General features: G+C 40.7%; 1 protein-coding gene across 1 annotated transcript in view; it reads right to left on the reverse strand.

Annotated features, from left to right (window-relative positions):
• ATP9A (ATPase phospholipid transporting 9A) overlaps positions 1-26,014 on the reverse strand; it is a 111,126-nt gene that overhangs the window by 43,689 nt on the left and 41,423 nt on the right. The window contains exons 5-14 of the mRNA XM_087720468.1: positions 24,046-24,104; positions 21,701-21,752; positions 20,388-20,482; positions 19,884-19,964; positions 18,159-18,234; positions 16,136-16,212; positions 14,108-14,268; positions 11,809-11,951; positions 11,266-11,378; positions 5,031-5,243 (exon numbers count right to left, since the gene is read on the reverse strand). Of these exons, the coding sequence (XP_087576594.1) occupies positions 5,031-5,243; positions 11,266-11,378; positions 11,809-11,951; positions 14,108-14,268; positions 16,136-16,212; positions 18,159-18,234; positions 19,884-19,964; positions 20,388-20,482; positions 21,701-21,752; positions 24,046-24,104 (1,070 nt within the window). The remainder of the gene's footprint in view (positions 1-5,030; positions 5,244-11,265; positions 11,379-11,808; positions 11,952-14,107; positions 14,269-16,135; positions 16,213-18,158; positions 18,235-19,883; positions 19,965-20,387; positions 20,483-21,700; positions 21,753-24,045; positions 24,105-26,014) is intronic.

The raw sequence follows: 26,014 nt of genomic DNA on the forward strand, positions 1-26,014 counted from the left end.
TCAGAATCTCAAAGGTAAATGACTGAGCACCTTCAGCAACCTGGAAAGTACACTGAACTAAGAATAAAATAAACAGTGAATTAGCTTTTGTCCCAATGCTTTCCATTAGTTACATACTAATGGGGGGGGTCAAATTTTACACCCCTCAGAGAGGGTCCGCAACTTGGGAGTCCTCCTGGATCCACAGCTGTCATTCGACCACCATTTAACGGCTGTGACCAGGGGGGCATTCGCCCAGGTACGCCTGGTGCGCCAGTTGCGACCCTACCTGAATCGGGAGGCCCTCACAACAGTCACTCGGGCCCTTGTGACCTCTAGGCTGGAATACTGCAATGTGCTCTACATGGGGCTGCCCTTGAGGAGCATCCGGCGACTTCAGCTAGTGCAGAACGCAGCCGCGCGAGTGATCGCGGGTGCACCCCGATTCACCCGCATAACACCTATCCTCCGCGAGCTGCGCTGGCTACCTGTCGATCTCCGGATGCGCTTCAAGGTGCTATTGATCACCCATAAAGCCCTACATGGCAGTGGATCTGGATACTTGAGAGACCGCCTTCTGCCAATTACCTCCCTACGACCTATAAGATCCCATAGATTAGGCCTCCTCCGCATTCCATCGGCCAGCCAGTGTCGGCTGGCAACTACAAGGAGGAGGGCCTTCTCAGCAGTAGCCCCGACCCTTTGGAACGAGCTCCCCGTAGAGATTCGTACCCTCTCCACCGTCCAAGCCTTCCGCACAGCCTTGAAGAACTGGCTCGCCCGTCAGGCCTGGGGATAAGGATCGCTACCCCGCCCGAATGATGTATGCATGTTGTTTACTATTTTATTATATGTTGTTGTCTCAATGTTGTATTCCCCCCTCCCTGGTTTTCTGTGAGCCGCCCTGAGTCCCCTCAGGGAAAAGGGCGGCCTACAAATGCAAATAAAACCTCTAAAAAACCTCTAAATACAGTACAATCCCTGGGAGGTTAAATAGTTTTTCTCTGGATAAATTTTGAAAAAGTTCCTAATGCATGTTTTTTAACTACCAACTTTGTTTTTTTATTGTTGTTGCCAAACTTTTTTTTTAAAAAAAAAAATCTTTTTCCCCCCCCCATGATGAAGAAAGGAAAAGGAAAATACTCTCGCCTTAAGGCCAACCATGTTGTTAGGACAGGAGAAAATATAGACAATATTTAGAAAATAATGTATTTATGAATACAATGATTATTATTGAGCGTGAGGATCAATTTATCTTTCACTCTGAGTTCCAATGAATTACGCTGAAAGTAACATCCTCTGCATCACTTTGCCCAAATATTATCTAATAAGATATGGAATAGAAGATTAATTTCAGGATATACTCCCATCAATGAAGATTTCTAGGCTGCAGCCATTATTAGCTTGCCATATAGCATGTGTGTTAAGCTCACCACGTCACGTTGCCATCACATGATCTTTCGTGATGTTTTCCCATGTGCGGAGCTGGGGTGGGCATGGCCACATGATGCATCGAGGCCACAGGCTGCCAGTTTGACGCCCCTGCCATATAGCAAGCTTTTCTTGCTTCTTGTATTTTAGCAATGTTATTTGACATATAACCATTCATTTAGTGGCCATTTGAAGTTACAAGGCACTGAAAAAAAAGTGACTTAGGATTGTTTTTCACACTTAAGGCTGTTGCAACATCCCATGGTCACATGATAAAAATGCAGACACTTGGCAACTGGCATGCATTTATGAGGGTTTGCAGTGTCCTGATGTCATGTGTTCACCTTTAGCGACCTTTGGACAAGCAAGAGCCAAGGTGGCACAGTGGTAAGAGTGCAGTACTGCAGGCTATTTCTGCTGATTACCGGCTGCCAGCAGTTTGGCAGTTCAAATCTCACCAGGCTCAAGGTTGACTCAGACTTCCATCCTTCCGAGGTTGGCAAAATGAGGACCCAAATTGTTGGGGGCAATAGGCTGCCTCTGTAAACCGCTTAGAGAGGGCTTCTAAAAGCACTGTGAAGCGGTATACAAGTGCTATTGCTAAAATCAGTGGATAAGCCAGATTTGCTTAACAACCATGTTACTAACTTAACAACTGCTGTGATTCACTTAACAACTGTAGCAAGAAAGATTGTAAAATCGGGCAAAACCTATTTAACAACTGTCTGGCTTAGCAATGGAAATTTTGGGCTCAATTTTGGTAGTAAGTTGAGGACTACTTCTATGTAAATTGCGCAAAAAAGCAGCAACCCCCCCAAAAATGCACCATTGATTGCTTCTTCCTCAGGGATGCCAGTTTTCAAGGCGCTCAATAATTTCTCTTTAATTTCTACTCTTTTTTTCTCTCCCTTTCACACTTTTTAGTCAGCATTTTTCCACTAGTGAGAGTATAGTTCTCATTGGGGTGAACTGGAGGTGGGGGAATGTCTCACCTTTTAAGAAATTGGGCACATTTAAGCATTTCCCTTGATGGTATCTGCCTTTTCTGTCAATCGTATTGCTTTGGCTACCTACCTATATTCAAAATATGAGTTTGCTGTGAGTAAGTGACAGTCATCATGGAAGGGTGCTGCTGGGTGAGGAGGAACTTAATAAAATCATTATTTGAGAAAGGTGAAATTAAGCTTCTCGAATAAAGGATTTTTATGCAGGGATTTCTACCATATGCAAGAAAAAGTGGTAAGCCAAAAATCCAGCTCTTGAGGTCGAATGGTTTGGGTTGACCAACCTCTCTCCTCCTTTGCCCTCAAACTGAGCAAAGAGGGCACAGCTGGTATGGGGTTTAATGTGATTATGCGATATTTACATATGTTATTTCAGGCATGAAGTGACGTGTTGTTAAAATGCTATTCTTAGCTGATGGATTAGTGAATCCAGATCTAATAAAAGGGAAAGGCATGTGGCTTTTAGGAGTGGAGTCGCCAATGAACAATCTGGCATTGGTTTGTGTTAAACCGCAGCCTGGATTAAACTGAAAACTGCCTCTCTGACGGCGCTTGCTTGCTTAGTTCTCATTTCATCTGTGCACCTATAAACACTTCTCTTAAAAACACAAAAGATCTCCAACGATAAGGGCAATTCCTAGGATTACCGCAGGGTAATTTTGCTGATTACCACATCATAAGATGGCAGTTGAGCAGTGATATGTTTTGGGGCTGAATGGCCATGGTTTAGTTTGATTTTGTTCTGACGTTTCATCCGAAACGTTGTGGCTGGCCTCTTCAGAAGCACATCGAGAGGTACACCACAAGGCAACACGCTCCGTCTCTGAAGATGCCAACCACAGCTTCTGGTGAAACATCAGAACAAAAGCAAACTAGATCACGACTGTTCATCCCAAAAGCTCATCACTACTTTGATGCCAGCCATGAAATTCTATATCAATATGTAAGACAATAGTCTTGCTATAGGCCTCTAATTATTGGCTAGCGTCCGTGTAACTTTCTAGCCATTGAACACTCCTTGTACATGAACTCATCTGAATTTATTGGCCAACAAGACTAATGATTAATGCCACTTCAGACCTACAGAGATATAAAGAGGCCCTTCTTACTTTTCCCCCATACTTCAAAATCTCATTTGGATGGCAGGATCGTCATGAACAGCTGCTTGTAATGTAATTGACGGACACATTTTTTTCCCCATTCTGGGAAGTGGTGAAGTGTTTTGGGGGTTAAAGGCCACTTAGTCAAGTCTTCTCCTGGGCAAGTTATCTGATCAGATTCTACCTCTTACATTTCCCCTTGGTTACTGTAAGGCCTCAATCAGACAGAATGACGGAGGCCCAGAGGCTGTAACTGATCTCCCTATAAAGATGCTTTCAGGAGCCTTGGACCAGGAATGCACACCGGAAACAAATGTAGGAAACCCAGCTTTGTGTTTCAGGAAATGAATGCTGTGCCAACTGGTAGAAATTATCCTTTTTGTTCAGAAAAAGGGGGGTAGGGAGATGGACCTTCAAGGTTTTGTTCAAATTTCAACGTTAACTGATCTTCCTGGATTAATTTTAATATTTTATTACTATAGAGTTTCAAAGGTAGATTTTTAGAAGTCTGTTAAAGCAACATTTCACTGATTTCCTACAGGGAATGGCTTAGCAATATCAAAATTCAGAAAAGTAACCTAGCTTTTTTCTTCTTTAAAAAAAGAAGGAAGCCAGATTTTTAAGGGGTGAAGACAATAAAAGTAAAGGTTCCGCTTGCAGATATGTGCTAGTTGTTCCTGACTCTAGGGGGCGGTGCTCATCTTTTTTTCAAAGCTGAAGAGCCAGCGCTGTCCAAAGACATCTCCATGGTCATGTCGCTGACCTGACTAAATGTCAAAGGCGCACGGAACGCTATTACTTTCCCACCAATGTGGTCCCTATTTTTCTACTTGCATTTTTTACATGCTTTCGAACTGCTAGGTTGGCAGAAGCTGGGACAAGTAACAAGAGCTCACTCCATTATGCAGTGCTAGGGATTTGAACAGCCGAACTGCCGACCTTCTGATCGACAAGCTCAGCGTCTTAGCCACTGAGCCATCACATCCCTTGTGAAGACAATGGGAAGACTTACATTTTCAGTACTGTTCAAGAAATTGTGTTCCAAGACAGGGTTTTATCATGAAAGATTTAACTTTTAAAACAAAATAAAATTCTGGTATATTTGCATGGGAGAGTCAGTTGGAGCAGTGATTAAGGCATCAGATTAGAAACTGGGTGACTGTGTGTTCTAGTTCCTCCTTGGACACAAAGTTGGCTGGGTGACCTGTGGCGACTAATTCTCAGCCCTAGGAAGGCACTTTTGAAAAATCTTGCCAAGAAAACTACAGGGACTTGTCCAAGCAGCCTCTGAAAACTGATTGAATGGAAATAAAAGAAAATTGTAGGATTTGAGAAATCTTATTTATATAAACCAATTACATTGCCATGGATAAATTCCAAGCATATGAAATTTAACAGCTGTACTTACATTAACCATCAGAATACTATTAACCATATTTGGAAAACAAAAGGGGGGAAAACAGGCATGTTAAGAAATAAAAAAAAAACAATAGCATTCTTTTGAGGACTATTTTACCTCATCAGGACTAGCAGCTTGGTACACCCTGCAAGAATCTTCATAATGCTTCTCAGCTTCAGCCTGATCTGTCACACCATTCGATTCGTAGACAGGAGTCACATTGTGGCAGAGAGCAATTGCTTTCACCGCCTCATGGACACGGCTGCTCAGGGTTTTTCGGACTTTGGTAGCCAGGCTGGGTGCTTTTAAAGCAGGTGGTTCCTGCGACTGCTAGAACAGAGCAGAAAAGAGGTTGGTTGAAATTAATATTTTATTTTTATTTTATTTTATTTTATTAACATTTATAGGCCGCCCTTTTCCCTGGGGGGACTCAGGGCGGCTTACAACAATGGGGGAAGGGAGTGTAAGACAAGACATAAAAGAAAAACGTGAGTAAAAAAAATTAACCATAAAACACAACATTCACTCAACATTCGGGCGGGGTGAGAGTAAATCCTATCCCCAGGCCTGACAGGATAGCCAGATCTTGAGGGCTGTGCGGAAGGCCTGGACTGTGGTGAGGGTACGGATCTCCACGGGGAGGTTGTTCCATAGCGTCGGAGCTGCAACTGAGAAGGCTCTCCTCCGCGTAGTCGCCAGCCGGCACTGACTGGCGGATGGAATTCGGAGGAGGCCTACCCTGTGCGATCTGATGGAACGCAGGGAGGTAATTGGCAGAAGGCGGTCTCTCAGATAGCCAGATCCACTACCATGGAGCGCTTTATAGGTGGTAAGTAGGACCTTGAAGTGCACCCGACGATCAACAGGTAGCCAGCGCAGCTCACGGAGGATCGGTGTTATGTGGGCGAACCGTGGTGCGCCCATGATCACTCGCGCGGCCGCGTTCTGGACTAGCTGAAGTCGCCGGATGCTCTTCAAGGGCAGCCCCATGTAGAGCACATATATTGCAATTAATACCCTCCTTATGAGTCTAGCCATTCTGAAGATCAAAACTGATGATAAAAGCACACTGTAGGACAGAAAAAGTAATTGATGTATTTGTTTAGCCCACAAAGGCAACTGGAAAGCATTTACCTAGTGTAGCATTTCCTCAAAATGTCCTGTTTCTATTGGATAAACCAGGGGTGTCAAACTCAATTTTATTGAGGGCCATATCAGGGCTGTGTTTGACCTTGGTGAGCCAGGGTGGGTGTGGCCAGGGTGGCCGTGGCCAGCTCGGCATCACTTGCGTCGAGTGTGCCCGTGGTGGCGCAAGTGCTCTGCCAGCGAAAACAGGCTCCCAAGCACCATTTTTGGCTGCGATGGCCTCCTGCAACCCTCTGTCAGAGAAAATGGAGCTCGGGAGGGTCGTCCACAGGCTTCCTGAGCTCCATTTTTGCTGGCAGGGGCACTGCAGGCTGGTCCTTTGCTATTTCCAGGGCAGCCCCGCAGGCCAGATCCAATTACCTCGTGGGCCGGATCTGCCCCCCCCCCCCGGCCTTGAGATTGACACCCCTGGAATAAATGAACATATGGCACAAACTGTTTAAAGCTAAGCAGTTACAAAGTTAGGAGCACATTTACGTGTTCCCACTGAAGCCAAGGAGATTTAAATATGCACAAGGGTTTGTTTTTCATTTGTCTTTAAGGCAAAATGCTTTAATATTCTGACAGAAAAGTTAGGGAGTCACTGCCAATGATAGAATTTATTATATGGAGAATTTCTGCTGAGATAAAATTGTCCCCTCCAATACCAAAGGCCCACTCTGTTGGATAATATTGCAATGAAGGCAGTAAAAGATTTGGCAATGTTATAGCGCTGCAGTAAAATAATCTTAGGAACATTTCTCTCAAATAACTCCTTGTAGAATTACCTGTTACTGTTAATTTATTTATTTATTATTTTATTTATTGAATTTATATTGCTGCTTATTCGCTTATAGCGACTCAAGGCAGCTTACAGAATAAAAGACCACATTTAGAGCAATAAAAACTAACAAAAAGAATCAAATAAATAAATATAGTACAATATAGCAAAATCACCCCCCACCCCAGTGATAGCAGATTGTAATTACTGCAATTACTGTTACAGTTGTGGGGGATAATAAGCCATGTTATTATTGTCATCAACTGTTCTCCCATCTCAAGGTTATTTTAAACCTATGATCCTATAATTCTCTAGATCAATCAAGTACCCCTAAGGCAGTGGTGGGTTTCAATTTATTTCACTACCGGTTTGCTCGTGCACATGCGCAGAAGAATCTGGGGGGTGGGGTGGGCAGAGCCTCCCGCTGCCACTACTGGTTCGCCGGATCCGGGGAGAACCGGCAAAACCCCTCCTCCCTGCCCTAAGGACATTATCATGTCCTATGAATTTCAGCAATCAAAATTTAGAGGGGAGGGAAAAAGCTTTTCCTTGTTGCTAATTTTACATTGGTGGAAAAGTAACAGTGTTCTGTGCACCTTCGGCGTTTAGTCATGCTGGCCACATGACCACGGAGACGTCTTTGGACAGCGCTGGCTCTTTGGCTTTGAAACAGAGATGAGCATCGCCCCTTAGAGTCGGGAAAATATGTGCGAGGGGAACCTTTACCTAATTTTACAGAAGTGAGTGTCGGATGCTAATCAATGTACATTGCCAAGAGATCTATGTGTCTTGGCCACACCAGACAACTGACTCTCACTCAGTATGACCAGTCAGTCACATGACCAACTGATCAGATAAGACCTATAAAAGCAGAAGACACTTCTGAAACAAGACACTTTAACTGAAGTTCCACTGATGATGTTACCTAGCCTGGTGAGAAAATGTTCAGAAACTAAACAAGTTCGAAGAACAAGCCAACATCTATGTGTAGTTCCTGATCTAACCATTGCATGCCTCAGTTTAGACTAACAACAACAAAAGGACAAGTTTTGTCGTCCAGAAATGTTCTTCACTGATCAAGAGAGATCACTTTTCATTGGTAGCATTAAGCTCCATAAAAATATAAATTTACAGTGGGGGAGAGGTTAGCAAAAGATGTTTAATGCATAAGATAGGATGTTATAAACACAGAAAAGAAAAGAAAACATAAATGGGCATATATGAGGGTTGAACGTTTTAATTTTTATTTCTGTTCTCAGAGTCTGCACCAAACCTTCCAAGTAATTTCACGATTACTAAATTATGCTGGTCACAGGGGAATATATAACCATTGAGTTTCCTGTTCTGTTAACCTCTTGTGTCAAGAGGACAAAAGTTTCACTTCCAGGTCAAAGGGCATAGCATGGTACCAATAATTAGAGCAATGAATCAGAACTACAGTTTAAATGAATCATGGCCAGCAAATGCTTCCAATTACCAGAGACTCTAACCTTTCAATTACGTTTAAGCTTGCACTCACTGAGAAATCCCTTACCACTGTTAGCTGCTTCTTTCATCTTATTAAATGAAACTATATTAATTAAAGTTGGTCTTGGCTACAGGTTGGAGCCAGGAAATAGAACAGTGATCTGCAGATCCACTTTTCCGGCTTCCAGTTAACTTGTGATGGGGAGAAATTATCTAGGAGGGAACCTATTTAAGGGTCCCTGATTGTGTATACAGAACCCGGATTAATATCATTTACCCATACAAGGTCATTGTCGGATTATGCTGAGGTCAGTAACCTTTTTCAGGAGATTGTATGGGCACCTCCCAAAGGCTGAAATCTCATAAGATCAACCAGTTTTGTAAACTGTTGGACACCTATTTTTGTTCGTTTAAGTTTGCGGTTTCCAAATATGTTTTGTGGTATTGCTGCAGATGCGTCAACCTCTGGGTTGTGCTAAAGGCAGGTTCTGGGCTGGAGGCGGGGGCTGGGGGGAAGGAGGGCAAGACTATAAGATGTGATCCTGTTCCACCTTTGAAGCAAATTTCTTACAGAATGTGAAAAGCTTTAAAATCTCCACTTAAAAAAAACACAAGTTTTTCCTGTCCCCAATTGTATCTCTCCTATTACTCTGATTTGTGGAAAGAAGATGCATAAAAACAAAGCTAGTGTTAAGTGTTATTTGCTTCCCCCTCTTCTACATCTATTTAAAAAATAGGACCTAAAATGTCTCTAGCCAGAAAAGATAAATCACTTATTTCTGTCTTCATTGGAGAAGCAAAGGAATAACATTATTTTTTTAGACATTCAGCTAAAGGTCTGGGTTAATTCCATTATTTCTCTAGTATTAAAATGTTGTTACAAGAATACATGCAGCATGGAGAAAATGTGTCTAACTATTAAAGAGTCAGTTTGTCCAGTGCAGTGATGGCTCACCTTTTTGTTGTTGTGTGCCAAAAGCATGCCCACCCACACCTATAATGCAATGCGTGTGTGACACCTCCTTCCGTGCGCCCTGCCTCCCTGTGCATGCTTATGCAACCCATCCCACACCCCGTTTTGGACCTAGTAGGTCTTCTTGCAGCCTTCTGGGACCAAAAACAGTCAGGGGGTAGTGCATCGCACCCACTCGCATCCCGTTTTGGGCCTAGTACGCCTCCCTGCAGCCTCCTGAGATGAAAAACAGGCCATGAGGGGGCACACCATACCCACCAGACCCCATTTTGGGCCTAGTAGGCCTCCCTGGTTGGTTTGGTTGGTTTATTGGTTTTGTATGCCGCCCACTCCCGAAGGATTCCGAATGGCTCACAATAAACAGGGGATGGAATAAATAAGACAATACAAACAATTTTAAAATCCACAACAGTCACAATTAAGACGGGGCTGGGTGCTTTAACAGCCCCCAGCCTGCCGGATCAGCCAGGACTTAGTAGCTTTACGGAAGGCCAGGAGGGTAGTAAGGGTCCGGATCTCCACAGGGAGCTCGTTCCAGAGGGCCGGAGCAGCAACAGAGAAGGCTCTCCCCCGGGGGGTCGCCAGCCGGCATTGGCTGGCCGGAGAAGGCCAAGCCTGTGCGATCGAATTGGTCTTTGGGAGGTAATTGGCAGGAGGCGGTCTCTCACGTACCCGGGTCCGATGCCATGTAGGGCTTTATAAGTAACAACTAGCACCTTGAAGCGAGTCCGGAGACCAATGGGCAGCCAGTGCAGCTCACGGAGGATAGGTGTAACATGGGTGTACCTAGGTGAACCCACAATCACTCGTGCGGCTGCATTCTGGATTAGCTGAAGTCTTCGAACACTTTTCAAGGGCAGCCCCATGTAGAGCGCATTACAGTAGTCCAGTCTTGAGGTCACAAGGGCGTGAGTGACTATCTGAAATGCCTCCCGGTCCAGATAGGGTCGCAATTGGTGCACCAGGCGAACCTGGGCAAAGAACCCCCTGGTCACAGCTGATAACTGGTGATCTAAAGTCAGCTGTGGATCCAGGACTCCCAAATTGCGAACCCTCTCTGAGGGGCATATAAATTCACCCCCCAGACTGAGAGATGGAATGATTAGCCAATCTTTGGGAGGGAACATCAATAGCCATTCGGTCTTGTCGGGATTGAGTGCAAGCTTGCCTGGGACCAAAAATGGGCCATGGGGAAGGGGCGCCCTCCCATGCTCATTCCTACCTCCCACGCATGCAGGGCAGAGACCTGAAAATCAGGTGGCCAGCAGGAGGCACATGCACATGCATGGTGGAGTTGAGCTGGAACAACGGTTCACATGCCCGCAGAGAGGGCTGTGTGTGCCACCTGCGCTCTGTCATCACGGGTCTAGTGCTTAAGGCACCAGGCTAGAAACCAAGTGACTGTGAGTTCTAGTCCCACCCCGGGCCAGTTCTTCTCTTTCAGTCCTTGGAAGAAGTTTGCTTGTTTGTTTGTTTGAAAACCACTGCCTAAACATTCTGCCAAGAAAACTGAAGGAGCTTGACCAGGCAGTTGGCTGGAGTTAAAACTGATTTGAAGGCATAAAAAAAGGAAGGAAGGAAGGAAGGGAGGGAGGGAGGGAGGGAGGGAGGGAACTGTTATAAGACATTCTGCAATCATTCCAATATTTTTCCTTCTCAATAGATTTTCTATGGAAATGAAAACTGGAAAAAGTAGCATGGAGAGAAAACCAGGGATGGGCTTTACAAATGAAAGAAATGGTAGTCTGTTTCAAACAGTGTGCCATGTAGTACTGGATGCTGTGTTTAACAAAAAGTTTGATTTTTCAGGATGTATCTTAGTATATGTCAGGAGTGGGAGATTTATGGCCCTCCAGAGGTTGCTGAACCTTAGGCTTAGTTGATTTTTCATCTTTCATGCAGAAACAATATAAAAACATAATTTCCTGATTTTGGAATTATGATTCAGCAACATATTTTAATTCTATCGTTCCTTAACTCTGACATAGTCTCATAATTTTGCTTACCTGTGTATATATGCTAAAGATATGGCTTTGAACTTCATCTATGGAGTCAAACCCATAAGCCATTGTTCCAAGATGGACACGTTTGAAAACCATCTCATTCTGTGTTAGAGTCCCTAGAATATGAAAATTCCATGTTATGGCACAGAAAGAGCAAATTAAACACCAAGAAACATTTCTAAGTCTCTTAACACCAGAGCTGCCTTAGCCTAAAGACCATGCATTGCAATCTCTCCAAGATTGTAATCTTTAAAGTTAAAATAAATCAGAAAATTATTAAATACGATTAAGTATTAGGCATTTTAAAAATATTAATTAAGTATAACTAAGAATTTAATTTAATTTTTCTGCTTCATCCAGTCACTGCTATTTAAAGCGCAATGCCCAGCATACCATTCAAAACTGAAAGTATTATCAAGTTGTCATGTTTCTCATATCCATTTCGTACATTCAGAAAATGCACTAAGATCTTTTGCAACACAACAAAATAATTGCAGCAGACCCTTGATTTTGTGTCCTGCAAAAAAATTATATATATGAAAATACCTGTCTTATCAGTAAGCAAATAGGATATTCTGCCTAGTTGCTCTGGGATTGTGCTAGATCGAACTACTGTGCCAGGAATTTTAGAATCCCTCCGGATCATCCAGCTGTAGACAATTTTTCCCATGTCAAGATTCACCCGTAAACTATATAAAAGTAAGAGAAGATGAGGAAGAAGCAACAATAGGTTGTTATTAGGAGTTTACTCAAAACATGCCTTAAAAATTGGTATGAAGAATATATGAAGAGATTTGGTTCCTTGCAATTTACCCCAATTTGGTTCCATCTAGATATGTGGGATTGCAACTATCAATGGAGAACACCAGGATAAAAATTAGATAAGGATCTGAACCAGATACTGCTTTCTTACACAGGATTTATAGAAACACATTATCTCGTTTCTGAAGCCACATAACACTGTTGTCCCAGATGAGATTTGTAACCCAGTACTTAGGATCATCTATCTATATAAATGGCTGTGTTTGTGTGTGTATGTTCCAGTATAATTCTGGAAAGCCTTGAGCAATTTCAACCAAACTTGGTACACATAGGACTTACTCTCTGAAAACAAATACTATGGGGGGTAAGACACCCCTAACACCCCTTGGGATGTTTATTCTGTTATGATACAGCCTGTTGTGACTTCAAATGAATTCTACTGTACAACTGTAAAATGGCTTCTACTGTACAGCGCAGTGGAGTTGCCATGGTGATGACTCCACAGTACTCCACAAGGGTGCTCCCTCTGGTAAAGGGGGAAAATCCAACATTAAAAATTACATTTGGTCTGGACATTTCCCCCCTATAAATAATTACCTGGACAATGCTGGGCTATCAGCTATTATCAAATAAAAATCACTTCAATGTAAGATGTGGTCTGAAGCAGTCATTTGAACTCTGGCCATTGTTAGCAAACAATATAATAGGGAGTATATCCAGTTCAAAACTCATAGTTAAGCTATGCGATACATGGGAAATTCATGACCTGAATCTCTAGCTGTTTTCAAACATAACACCTAGTGGGTTTTAACTAAGGTTTGTTGGATAAGCTATAGTAATCTGGTTCACCATTGTACTAAGCTCAAAGTAAACTACATTATCATTGGTATTCACTGTAGGGAACAAGGGTGACTCAGTAACATCTATTGATATCACTATGCAGACTCTTCTGCACGTTGTGACACAGCACAAAAAGATAGACTTTGCATCATGACATTTTTTTGTAATCTGGTGTCAAGATGATGACTTTACATATTATTGGCTTAGAATGAAGAAATGGATTCAGCCTTTCTTTAAAGTACAGCAGTTCAGCATCGGGAGGAATTTTAGTTTTCCACCTAGAGAGTGATTACTTGTTTTCTATGTATAATATTTCTACTTCCTATATTTAAAATGCTCCTACGTTAAGCCAAAAAATTCTAAATGAATTTCTTAAAAATAAGGAATACTTCTGATGATTTCCCAAACTGGAGGTGGGAAATCAAAGTATGCCAAACGCTAATGAACTCCATCATTCAACCAAGCCAGTCAGCCCAGGCAACAATGAGACTGGTGGGAGTGTTAGCTGATTAACAGAGGGTCCCAAGTCCCTCAGCACTGCTCTAAATATTTACAGCTCTGCAGGCATTTTTCAGGCTACAAACTATAATTTATATACAGATGAATTATATACATAAATGAATCAGTTCTCGCAATGCTGCTCCCTTCTCTCTGTAAGCATAGGAATGTTGTTACCCACAGATTTGGGAACTGTGATTTATTTAAAGCACAGGATTTGATTTGTTCCTAATGTGGAATGAAAGACTGATACTTCCTACCCCCGTGATTGCAAACCTATGGCACAGAGGTGGTATGCAGAGCCCTGTCTGTGGGCACGTGCATCTTTGCCAGCTGCTCTTCTGGTTTCTGGCATGGGCATGTGCTCTGGTGCATGCATGCGCGCGCATGTTCCAGTTTGGACATTCAGTGCCGAAAAGGTTCGCAATCACTGTCCTACCCAAATGTCCCTAAATAATTGCATAATCCTAAGGCTCAGCCAGTCCATTCATGTAGAATTCACCACGGCCTGAAACTGTAAAACCTATCAATAATTACACCATGAAAGAACTTCTAGCATGCTTGCTTTAGCCTTCAAGAAAGCACTTTTCACTTGAAATAAATGAGAGTGGCTACATAAAAAGCAATTAGGCTTATGTTAAGGATATGGAGTAAATCATTTATGGAAGTCTGACTAAGGCTCAAATGAAGAAGAACCTCAAAAACACATCTCTGTTTTAAAGGAGTACAACAAATACATTTATACCTGATAGGGATGATATTTGAGAACAGAAGAAGAAATCTGATGATCTGAAGGTACCAGCGACCAGCAAAGTGTTGGAGGGAGACCATGACAAGGGAGACCACCACCAAGGCCGTAAAGAGTATCTTGGTCAGACAGTTAACTTCCAAGTCAAAGAGACCAATCTTGAAAAGAGAAAAGGATTGTTTGCATTAATGGCTATTGCAAATGGAGCAGGTATCAAACTAAAATGTGGTCTCACACACTACTTCAGATTTTTTTTAAAAAAAGATATAGCACATCTTTCCCTAGTCTTATGTCTTCTGTATGGTTCAGATTTTGCAAATAGGACATCAGCAGTTGATTTACAATAAAAAGTAGGAGAGGATCTTGCGTTGGCCAGGGATTGAACCTCTAAGGCAGCCCGCAGGCTGGATACATTATGTGCAGGCCACGCCCACCCTGGCTCCCCAAAGGCAAAAAATGTCGCAATATGTCACAATCCGGCCTGTGACATGATCGAGTTTGACACCTGTGCTCTAAGGTTACTTTAAATCTTACATGCTCCAATTCTACTCAGAGGGCATCATACAAGGCAAGATTGATTCAGATTATCAATATTCTTCCAGGTATGGGGATCAGAAGATCAGGTGAGCCTATAAGTTAGTATTATTGTCTTGATGATTATTCAGGGTTCCCTTTTTATTTTTGTTGTGCATTGTTGGCTCATTGGTGGCTCAGTGGCTAAGACGCTGAGCTTGTCGATCAGAAAGGTTGGCAGTTCGTCGGTTCGAATCCCTAGCGCCGCATAACAGAGTGAGCTCCCGTTACTTGTCCCAGCTTCTGCCAACCTTGCAGTTCAAAAGCACGTAAAATATGCAAGTAGAAAAATAGGGGCCACCTTTGGTGGGAAGGTAACAGTGTTCCGTATGCCTTTGGCATTTAGTCATGCCGGCCACATGACCACGAAGACGTCTTCGGACAGCACGGGCTCTTCGGCTTTGAAACAGAGATGAGCACCTCCCCCTAGAGTCAGGAATGACTAGAACATATGTGCAAGGAAAGCCTTTACCTTTACTCATATTTTTACCTCTGTATATCAGGACTCTGTATATTTATATTTGTGATGAGGGGTCCTTGGTACTTTCTGAGCTGGCTTGTTTTCTTGCAGATGTTTCATTACCATAACTAGGTAGCATCAACAGTGCTGGTTATATTTGTAACACTGTGCTGTACTCAGATTTTTTCCTCTTCAATAAGCTGTCCTCTGATTGTAATAAATACGAACTAAGCTAACCCCTTCTCCATGACACTGTTTTCTGTGTGCAGACTCACAGGTGATATTGATATGGATGACTAAGGATCTGGTTTCTGTAATTCTCCTGTGGGAACCAGTTAACATGAAGCCACTGTCTGAGACCTCATACGTTACATTTTTCATCTAACATGTTTTACATGCACACCTGAGTGACACATGTGAGATGTATGACAGATAGGATCAGGCATCTAAAATGGACTATACAAGTTTGCATATTTACTGGCAAACCTAGCTTTATAGATTAAGTAAAAGAGATGAGTGTCAACCCTGAAGTGAACCTGGCTGAAGCCATCTTTTGCTGCTTCATGGTTGCCACAAGGCATAAAGTAGATAGCCTGGCTTGGCCATCAAAACAAAAAGCTTTCCTGTGGGAACCAAGGTCATTTCAACAGTTGGCTGAGAGGAGGAGGAGTGGAATAACCAAGCAACCGATCAACACCTCCATTAGACAATGTAACTGATGACCTGGGGGGGAAGGGTGGAACTTTTACTTTTAATTAGGTGAAAACCGCGGGAAGTTTCAGAGTCAGTTTTTACCAGCTATGCCGATATGATCTATCCAATAAAACTGTTCTTTGAGGAAACTACCTGCCTCGGAGTTCTACTTTTGATGGATGCATTACCCAGAACACTGACAACGAGTTTATGTTCTAAGCAGCTCAGAGTCACCTTTGCGCAAGTAATGGGGTCTTATAGATTTAATGAATAAATAATTAGGAAATTATTTCTCTTACCTTACTGCGTGGATTTGAGGTATTCATGACACTGCGCAACTCTTGACCTGTATAGAGAACAACTCCCACAACTGTTCCTAAAGGATTGAAGCAAAAACACCAGTCCTACACGCTGTTCATATAAGTTATTCCATGATTATTGTTCACACACATATATATAGTGCACTAGGACAGCCTTCCAGGGAAAGAGCTGGCCTTTTTCTCACTGAAGGTTTCAAGTGATGCTGACTTATCAGGGGTGATTCAGTGCAATTGTGTACCTTGAACAAGTACTGTAGTTGAATCATTTAACCAGTTCATACATTCCATGAAAACGTTAGTGGGGTACACAGTATATCATTAATACTTAAGCTGTGTTTTTCTTTTCTTTTGCAAGATATCTGATTCATAGAATCCAATAATGTTGAGTAATCTTTTGGGCAAGAATACGACAGTGCCAAAGAATAAAACATTATTCTAGACTGTAATGTATGGTAGGTGTGTGCTAATATCCTTCAGTTTGAAACCTTCCAGGTATGATGGATTACAATACCAATCTCTCAAGCCAATGTTGATTAAGATGTCTGGGACTGATGGAAAGTGCAATTTAAAATATCTTAAGGATGCTAGATTGGAGAAAGATGGTCTAGATATATTTGGGCTCCACAAAAAGTGACACAAAAGTGCCACCAAGGAACCTAGGATGATAATTTGCACTGGTAATCAATTTATTCATAAATTTTAATTAATTTATAAACAGGTCTTAACCAATACTATTTACATGCATAGGTACAATAATTTGGAGCTCAAACATGAAACAATAAAACATACATTTTGTTGTTAAAATCAGCAGAGCAATTTTTTTTGGAGGTGTGTGTAAATAATGATGCTTAGAGGCAAGAACACAAAAAGTGTTAGTGTCAAAATAAAAAATGCACAGCTAAGACCAAAACTATACAAGATATAATTTTAATTTAAAAGATAACTAAGGAGAGGTATGATGATTAATCCCAATACTATAAACTATGGTTAATTTCTTTTATATTAAACATTCAGTGGCATCTTATAAGTGGCATAAATCTTTTGGGAGAATTTTTTTACTCCAGTAAATTATGTTTTTTTAAACTCCATGCATACACTATAATAATCAAATCCAAAAATCATATAGAAGTTAGCATCCCTCAAACTGTTGTCTCCAGAGCTGTTGAAACAGCAGCTCTCAGGAATCATAGCCAATTGTTAGGCTGGCTGAGAATTTTGCCAGCTGCAAGGACAACACATCAGAGAGTGCCAGGTTTCAGGGAAGCTTCAGCAAAGAATGCAGGCAACACATGGCACAAAAGTTGTCTGATTAAATCACAGAACAAACAAATCACAGAAACGATCCTGGCACTACCCAACTCATTGTTTTGGTCGCATCTCTTTTGAGAGTTCTGTCTTTGACCTGCCTCTCAATCAGCTAAGTGCCATGAATTTCCCTCCCTGAAAGCAGCACATCCATGCCTTAAAAGCTCAACAAGATGGAAAGCTTATAGAGAAAGAGGTGAGTATATTTAGCCATCTCAGAGGAATGACAGTTGAATTGTTTCTTGAAATACGCTTCAGGGAAAAGCCTTTGATTTCTCCCAACTATAGCCTGATACATCTGCTCTTGCTTTTATCAGATGTCCTTCTTTGGAGTCACCAATAGGGAACCCCATTTATTTGTGGATCTTTTATCCCAGCTTCCCTTTAAAAGTTTCCCTGACACCCTTTCTGTAACTGATTTAAAATGTCAATATAGGGAGCAATTAAGTGCTATTCTAGCAGTGGATGCTTTCTCCAAAGGTTATTTATTGGAATTCCAAAGGTCTTCTCATCTATAAATGTCCAAAGGGGTAATTAGATGTCAACTCAAACCCTTGGTAGTGTTAGCACAAGTGGAAAACTTCATCCCAACCCCTAATTTCCATTGACAAGAGATGATTATTTTCAATTACAAAGAGATTTTTTTTTAAAAAAATTGCTAACATACTCCCTGGGAAATTCACACATCAGGCCTTACCTGAAGCAATTACTGTGCTAGCCCAGAGGGTATTTTCAATACTCAAGCTCTCATTCACAGGGGGATCACTGTCTTCCTGAAAGAGTCAAGGAAAAAAAACCACAAATAATAAGCGCCTTGTGCATATATTTTTTTTAAAAAAAGGTTCACACACCATTTCTACAATCTCATAAATGATCAGAGACGTTTAAATTTCTCAGCACTGTTGCTTCAATCCTCAGATGCTGAAAATCTGCAAGGGTCTTTGCCTGTCACACCAGGTGTGAAGCCAATGCTGGAGTGTGATATGTGTCAAGACATTCAGGGATCCAGGGTACAAGAAGCAACAGTTGAACTGCAGCTCCCGATAACACAACACCTTGACAGATTATGGTAATGTACATTCAACAGCCTGCTGGTTACATAAATAGATTATCATTCAAATCTGAAAGGTTCAGGAAATGCTATGTGGTTGGTTGTCTGTAGCTGTTTCTGAGCATTTCTTTTTAAGCAAATCATGCAACAAAGGAAAACAATGATGTTAGCTTGAACCTGAAGATAGTCTTTTCCTGTTATAAAAGGTAGGTTTTCACTGCATAAACCAACCGTCTTAACTCCATGGTTGAATTCACACATTATATTAAGGGAGAACCCTTTTAAGATTCAGGGAAAACTATTCACTGTCATCTGTCCTCTTCCTTCCAGCTTTTCTCTCCCTCCCTCCCTCCCTCCCTCCCAAATTACATGTCCCTTTTGCCAATTGAAATGAATGCACAGATGTGTTTAGGGAAACTCAAGATATTAAAATAATTATCAGTATGAAACATAATCTTACTGCCTTGATTAAAAACTAGTGATCTACCTGGGCACTTTAAATACCAAATCATTTTTTTCATTGAACAACCTTCTTGTATGGAGCAGCTGTATGTCTCCCTTTTAAAGATCCTTCTGTAAACCATGGATTGTTCTAAATAGTGGATTAAGTTACTATGGTTGGGTTTCCAGATAATATTAAAATAACAAACCAAGCTTTTGATTTACCAGGATGATAGAGTTTACCATAGTTGTCTAATGCTACAGATGTACTAACCATTATTGCTTATTAATAAACATAGTTAAGGCAAGCAATGATTTAGTATCTAAACCATTTCTCATGCTTTATGTTGATTAGAAAATTGGACAATTATATTTAATGATGTGTTGTTAAAAAAATTCAGTGCCACTTCTATTATTTTCTCTTACAAGACTGTAGTACAAGAACAAACAACATTTTATGCTGTTCATCTCCAAACATGTTTGTTTAGATTAATTAAAATTACCCATAGAATGGTATATTTTTTATCTTGAAAGCTGTGTACTCCCCAGATATAAAAATTGCACTCTGCAAGGCAACTTGGAGTTTTATGAAGAAGTCATTAGCTACCAACTTGAACATTTTCCCCAAAGCTCTAAGCTTTAAGATGCAATTGTTGATTGGGACAAAGCTGGGAGGTTATATGATAAATCTTCTCTCTGTTATATATCATTTTCAAAAAACAAAATCCCTCCTTATGAAAAGATCATTCATCCAACACGTGTCCCAAACAGAGATCTTTACTGAATGTGTTATCTCAGTCTAAAATATATATGGAACATGCAGAACATCTCCAAATATTGTTTTATAAGCCTTTAAGCCCAGCGCTGTCCTGAAGTGTCCTAAGAAAGTTTTTTCTTTTTCTTTTATTTAACAACAAAGTCAATGCTTACTCTTGTGAATGTCCCAACGAAGTTATGGATGTCAATATTTGGCTCCTCTGCATAAACATATGATCTGATCTGAAGAAGGTCCTACAAAGGAAAAGGAGAGTATGATAGAAAAGGGGCAAAATTCATTATAATAGCAATAGCACTTAGACTTATATACTGCTTCCCAGTTCTTCACAGCCCTCTCTTAGCAGTTTACAGAGTTAGCATATTGCCCTTAATAATCTGGGTCCTCATTTTACCGACCTTGGAAGGATGGAAAGTTGAGTCAACCTTCAGCTGGTCAGGATTGAACCCCTGACAGTCAGCAGAATTAGTCATCTCTCCTATAGGAACCAGAGGCCAAGATATGCCCAAATAAACCACTAAGATTTAAACCACCATGTAGACTACAAATTGGTTTGAAAAACAAATACGTTTTTCATACGTATGGGAATAAGAAATATGGGATATATTTTTTAATGGCACGTTAGGTTATATAATTAAAACAAGACTTGTGTTACGTACAGAAGCAGTAGGTAACCTCTGAGTACAGCTGACAGGGAGACGCAGTTTCCAATCTGTTTCACCATCCAGCTGATCCGTTCGGAGAAAGCAGGAGCCTATGGAAATATTCATCTGAGTTCATGTGATTTTTCCCTCATGCTATACGTAGGAAATATGATACCTCATTATTTAAAGCAAATTCTTTATAGAAAAGTTTAGCCTACATGGTGCAGTAGGGGAAGAATCTTAACTCAGTGATCTGAGATGTGTTTTACCTATAATTAATTGTGGGGTTGATCAGAGGGACTTCCCTTTACACCCCCCCCCCCAAGCAAATGGCACGCTGAGAAAAATTTAGTGTAGGCAATAGAATAGAGCTCCCTTCCTCAACACAGTCCCATTCTTGCATGTTGGACTTCATGTAAGGTAGTGCTGAAGATCTCATCCCTTTCATGTCAAAAAGGACATCATATGTGCAGCAGTCCCTAAACACTCAGCTTTAGTTTGTACCAGATACAAAATACTGGTACTTTGCACAAATCAGAATTATCTCTGGAGATAAGCTGCAAATACAGAGGTTTTACCATTTACTTTTATTCATCATTCTTTTTTGGGGGGGGAAGGACACTAACATTAAGCCAAGTAATAACCCTATAACTTCAGTGTTGAGAGCAGCTCCATGTGTGCCTCCAAACCATCTTTTGATGTGGGTCACAGTCTCTGTGTGACCTGCAAACAATTTGACTGTGGCCACCATGACTATAATATGATTGCACTTGAGTCAACAGTGCTACTGGCAGCTGCTCCCTTGATAAATATTATCACACCCAGGCAGGATTCCACTGACTTCACTTTACGAAGTAGTTTTAAAATCGTGCTTTTCTTCCCCCACAGTTCAGTTTAGGTAGAAGTAAATAAATATTATGAAGAAGCCTCAGAATTGCTTATTACATAAACATAAAGCCGGCGGTAGCCTAGAGTTTGCCAACTGCCAGAACAAATGGTGGGACATTTCAGAAGAGGAGTTAATCTGAAGCTCAATGAAGCCCAAGCTACCGCCAACATGCCACATCAATCTCCCTTTCCTTCACACTGCTTGACCTTACACAACAGGACGTCCTGCAAGATAAACAAACTCGATGTTTTTTTTAAAAAAATCACCAATTATAAAATAAAAAGGAAGCTTGAGCTATTGAAAATGAATGTTTGAGTTGGTCAGACTCACCCAGTTTAAAATTGTATCTACTTAGGTTACATGTTCAAAATGATTATGATGTCCCCTATAACTGGCAAAAGGTTAATGGTTATTTTCACAATGGGTTCCAGATGTTTACCGTTTTTTTCTGATGTCCTCAAGAAAATCATGTCAGCAGGGACCCGTTGGTTCTTCATTGGGAAAAGAAAGGCAGTCAATGAATATTCAGTCTATAATTTTGTCTGGGAATATAATATACAACTAGGAAGATTTATTTTTTTCATTCATTCAATTTCTATAGCTGCCCATCTCAAGCAATGACTTGGGAGTGGGGGTTTACAATTAAATATATATATTACAATTAAAACATTTAACAGGAATGATATAATTATTAAGTGAGGAAGCTCATTGAGACAGGCTGATTATTGTGTATTATATAGAGATTATTGTATAATTCCATCCAAACTAAATTCATAGAACTATATTACATAAGCAACTTCATAACTTCAAATTCCAGTAACAGCCTCTTCTAGGTCACCCACAATAGAAAGAGACGATTTAGGAAAATGAAATTAAAATACATTCTCCTGCTGGAGCAGGCGGTTGGACTAGATGACCTCCAAGGTTCCTTCCAACTCTGTTATTCTATTATTTGATATTTAAGTAATATGGGAATAAACAGAACATTTTTGCCATTATAGTATATCCATTTATTCTCTTAATCAAAATGGTAGTTATACATTTTTATAAAATGTAATTATACATTTTATAAAGTAAAAAATACCAAATTCAAATCATTAAACCCTGAATGATTGCCAAAGACCAAAAAAGAGTAAGCTTTTAAGATCAGTGAAGTAGAGGTGGGTGGATTTTCTAAAGACCAAACCTGAATACTGAAATGAAGCAGAATACTAGCAAGGTTTTAGGCCCATGCTGAAGTAAAACAGACCTTCATTTTGGAGACTTCGGAGGCTATGGGGCCTTGACCACTGTCCTGATGTGTGCACTCCCAAAGGTACCCACTTAAATTGATAATATAAGCAGGAATTATTGCTTTGAAAACATGTGTCTGAGCAGTTATCCAGGAAAGAAAGAAAAATCCTTTTGAAAATGGCTAATCTGGGGAAGTTTCCTTCCATTGCAATGATCCTGCTGCCCCCAAATGTCTTTATCAGGGAGGTGGTTTTCCTTTTACTCGTACATCTGGTTTCAGGACGACTGCCTTTCTTCTTGTCCATATAAACTCATGGAACCTGCGTGTCTCTATTATTAATGTGCACAGGGAAAGACTTCAACCTGCCAAGAAGTCTAATGATAACAGAATGCTCTTTGTGGATAAGGCCTTCCCACCAGGGGTGGGATTAAATTTTTTTAGCAACTGGTTCTCTGCTGGTTGCTGGGTGGACGTGTCCAGGGTGGGCCCGGCCTACTCGGCCTCCTGCACCACGGCAGTGTGTGTGTGTTTTTGCCCTGCCCAGGCTCTGAAGGCTTTCCTCAAGCCTCTGGGAGGGCGAAAACAGTCCATTTCAGAACTTCTGGAACTTTTGCTCTCCCAGAGCTTCCACACAGGCCCTGCCCTTACCTGGCATCCAAAACAGGCCGCGTGGAGACTCCTGGGTGGGGCAGGATGGATGGGCGGGGCCGGCCAGACAGTCCTTGCAACTACCATTTCAGCGAACCAGATGTAAAATTACCATCCGGTCCGCTTGAACCAGTCTGAACCAGCTGAATCCCACCCCTGCTTCCCACCAAACTCATCTTTGTAGTAATGAGGTTCTCTCCTCTTAATTCTTCTCTGCCTTGAAAGTGCTCAGTAATATCCTCCGAAAGTTTCCTTTTGCATTAATGTCAGCACAAGCATTTCTGAATAGGAAAAGCATCAAAAGTATTTTGAAAACCAAAACAGGCTTTCAACCTTTGGTCCAAAGCTAATGAAATAATGGAGCTTCCTTCTTGAAATTTTAATGAACTTCTAAACAAGAATTAAGACTATAAGATATGGGTGGCAAAATCCAGTTAACTACTAGAGGCCAGTAAAGGGATAGAAGTACATATAGCACTGTGCTGTCATGTACTTGTCATCTGGATGTTTGCAGTCCCAGTCTGGTAGCTCTAGAAATATATTTGACTTTGCATACAATTATGAAGCAGCCTTCCCAATTTGGTGTCCATCAGATTTGTTGGCTTGGAATTCTGATTACTGACGTCTAACATATTGAGAGCCATGAAATGGAAGAAGCCTGTTGTTCAATATGCTTTAACTATTAATTGCTACACAATCAAAACTGACACCAACCAGAACGTAGAATAACTCAAAGAAGTAGTACACGCTTGGAAGAGATTTGGGCCATAGAATGGGCAAAAGTCAAACATGACTGAATGGATAACATTGTCATCATGATCATCATCATGCTAAATGCTGATTCCTCTGTTATGTTACAAGTATTGAGGAAAATATTACCATTTTTAAAAATCCAGTCATACCTTTTCCACAATGATAAGGTCTCCCACTTGAATATTCGAACTTTTCACCTTCACTGTGCCTAAAGACAAAACAAAAAGCTGCTTTAAAATTCTCCAAAAGTGTGCATAATTCTTCACAAGACATTGAACATTCTTGGTGAAAACCCTTCCCCCCCACACGCTTCAGTTCAGAGGGAATTATTTGGCACCTTTATATTGGCAAATATGGTCCAAGGCTGATATGATCCTTCATGCTAAAAACTCAACAAGTATTAGCAAAGAGCAATGCCTCATTTTTAAAACACTGTAGAGTAGCTTTATGCAGCTGTGAACAGTACAAATGACCATTTAAATTTGAAGATCAACAAAATGTAGATGGGAATTAAAATACTCCCCACTCTTCCAAGAAACATTTGGCTTTTAGGAGACCGTATTCATCATGACTTGCAAAACAGAGCACAAAAGGTTTGAGAAAATATTGTTTTTTGATACAGCTGGTAAATGCCAATGATCTATATCAAAGCAGTGGCCCCTTGGTAGGGGGTCTCTCTGCATTTCATAGGACTTTTTTTTAAAAAAAGCTGGTCTTGTTTACTATGCTTTGTATTCATGAATTGTAGAGAGAGGAAAGCAAGAAAAGAAAACTCTTAAAACCAAAAACCTAGAAAAGGAATCAAACCCAGCATTTGCACATTTAAGGACAAAACTGGGCCAAAAGATACATGTTCAACAAACTTGCATCTGATAAATATAAATTTATGTTTTCTGCCCCCTAAAAATATTTTTCAGTATCCCAGAAAGCAAATGCAATTTAAAAAAAATAGCAAATTTGAATGTCCAGTATGAAATTTACATGTAGGATAGATTCAGAGGAAAGGTTTTCACAGCAAAGGTTATTTGTGCCTGGTTATTTTCTCTTCCTGGTTCTTATCAAAGAAAGAGAAGGAAATCCTGTGTTAATTAAGAGTGCCTTTTCATATGCATATTTTCTTATCCCCTTTCCATTTATTACCTTTGTCTACATTGTTTTACATATGGATGCCTGCTGCCCCATTGCATCCTCCAAACAAATAAAGATAAGGAGATAGTGAGTAGTCTCACAATAAGCATATCCACGCATGATTTGTTGGCTAATTACTATATACTAGGACAGTGGGTCACCAACCAGTTGTCCACGAGAAAATTTTGGTAGTCTGCTGAAAAATTATTTGCATATTTTATATTGCACTAAATACTATTTTTTTAAAAATCATATTAGTGATCCGCGGGATTTAAAATTATGAATTTAGTGGTCTCTGGGGTCTGAAAGATTGGTGACCCCTGCACTAGCACATACATGTTGGCTTATGAGCCACAATATTAGAGCTTACACTACATGTAGTTTGAGCTCAAATATTGTTTACTGTTTACAGATTTTACTTAGTATCCGAATATCTGATACCAGTTAACAACTGGATTCATACATCATACTATGCCATAGTTATGTTTATATATATAACCAATGTCGTTGTATTTAAGTACGACAATAAAGATTACACACACACACAAACACACACACACTAAATTGCTCAACTCCAGTTGTATGAATTTGTACAGGAAAGTAAGCCATGAACCATGATTTATGATTCACACACTGAATAAAACCATAATGACATTTGTTTAAGGAGTTTCTGCTTCCAACAACTTAGTAGCTTAAATTTAAGGCTATTAAACCATGGCCTACCATTATGTACAAATGGCAGCATGTTTTTTTTAACTTACCAGATATTCAAATAGTTACAAACTTTATATATATTATAAATCTGCCTTGTAAAAAATAAACATTAGTAGGAAGGTTTTGCTAGAGCAAAGCATTCTTTCAATAGGACACTATTGAAAGAATACAAAGTTCTGATTTGGCCCAAGTCACCAAAACGACAATTAAAAGCTCCATCCATATATTTGACATCTTCCCCTTCAACCCCTCTTTCTCAAAATTGCTGTTCTGATT

The sequence above is a fragment of the Thamnophis sirtalis genome, unplaced genomic scaffold (genome assembly GCF_051295495.1).
Source record: "Thamnophis sirtalis isolate CommonGarterSnake01/CBP01778 unplaced genomic scaffold, rThaSir2_p1.2 scaffold_7, whole genome shotgun sequence".
Lineage (NCBI taxonomy): Eukaryota > Metazoa > Chordata > Lepidosauria > Squamata > Natricidae > Thamnophis > Thamnophis sirtalis.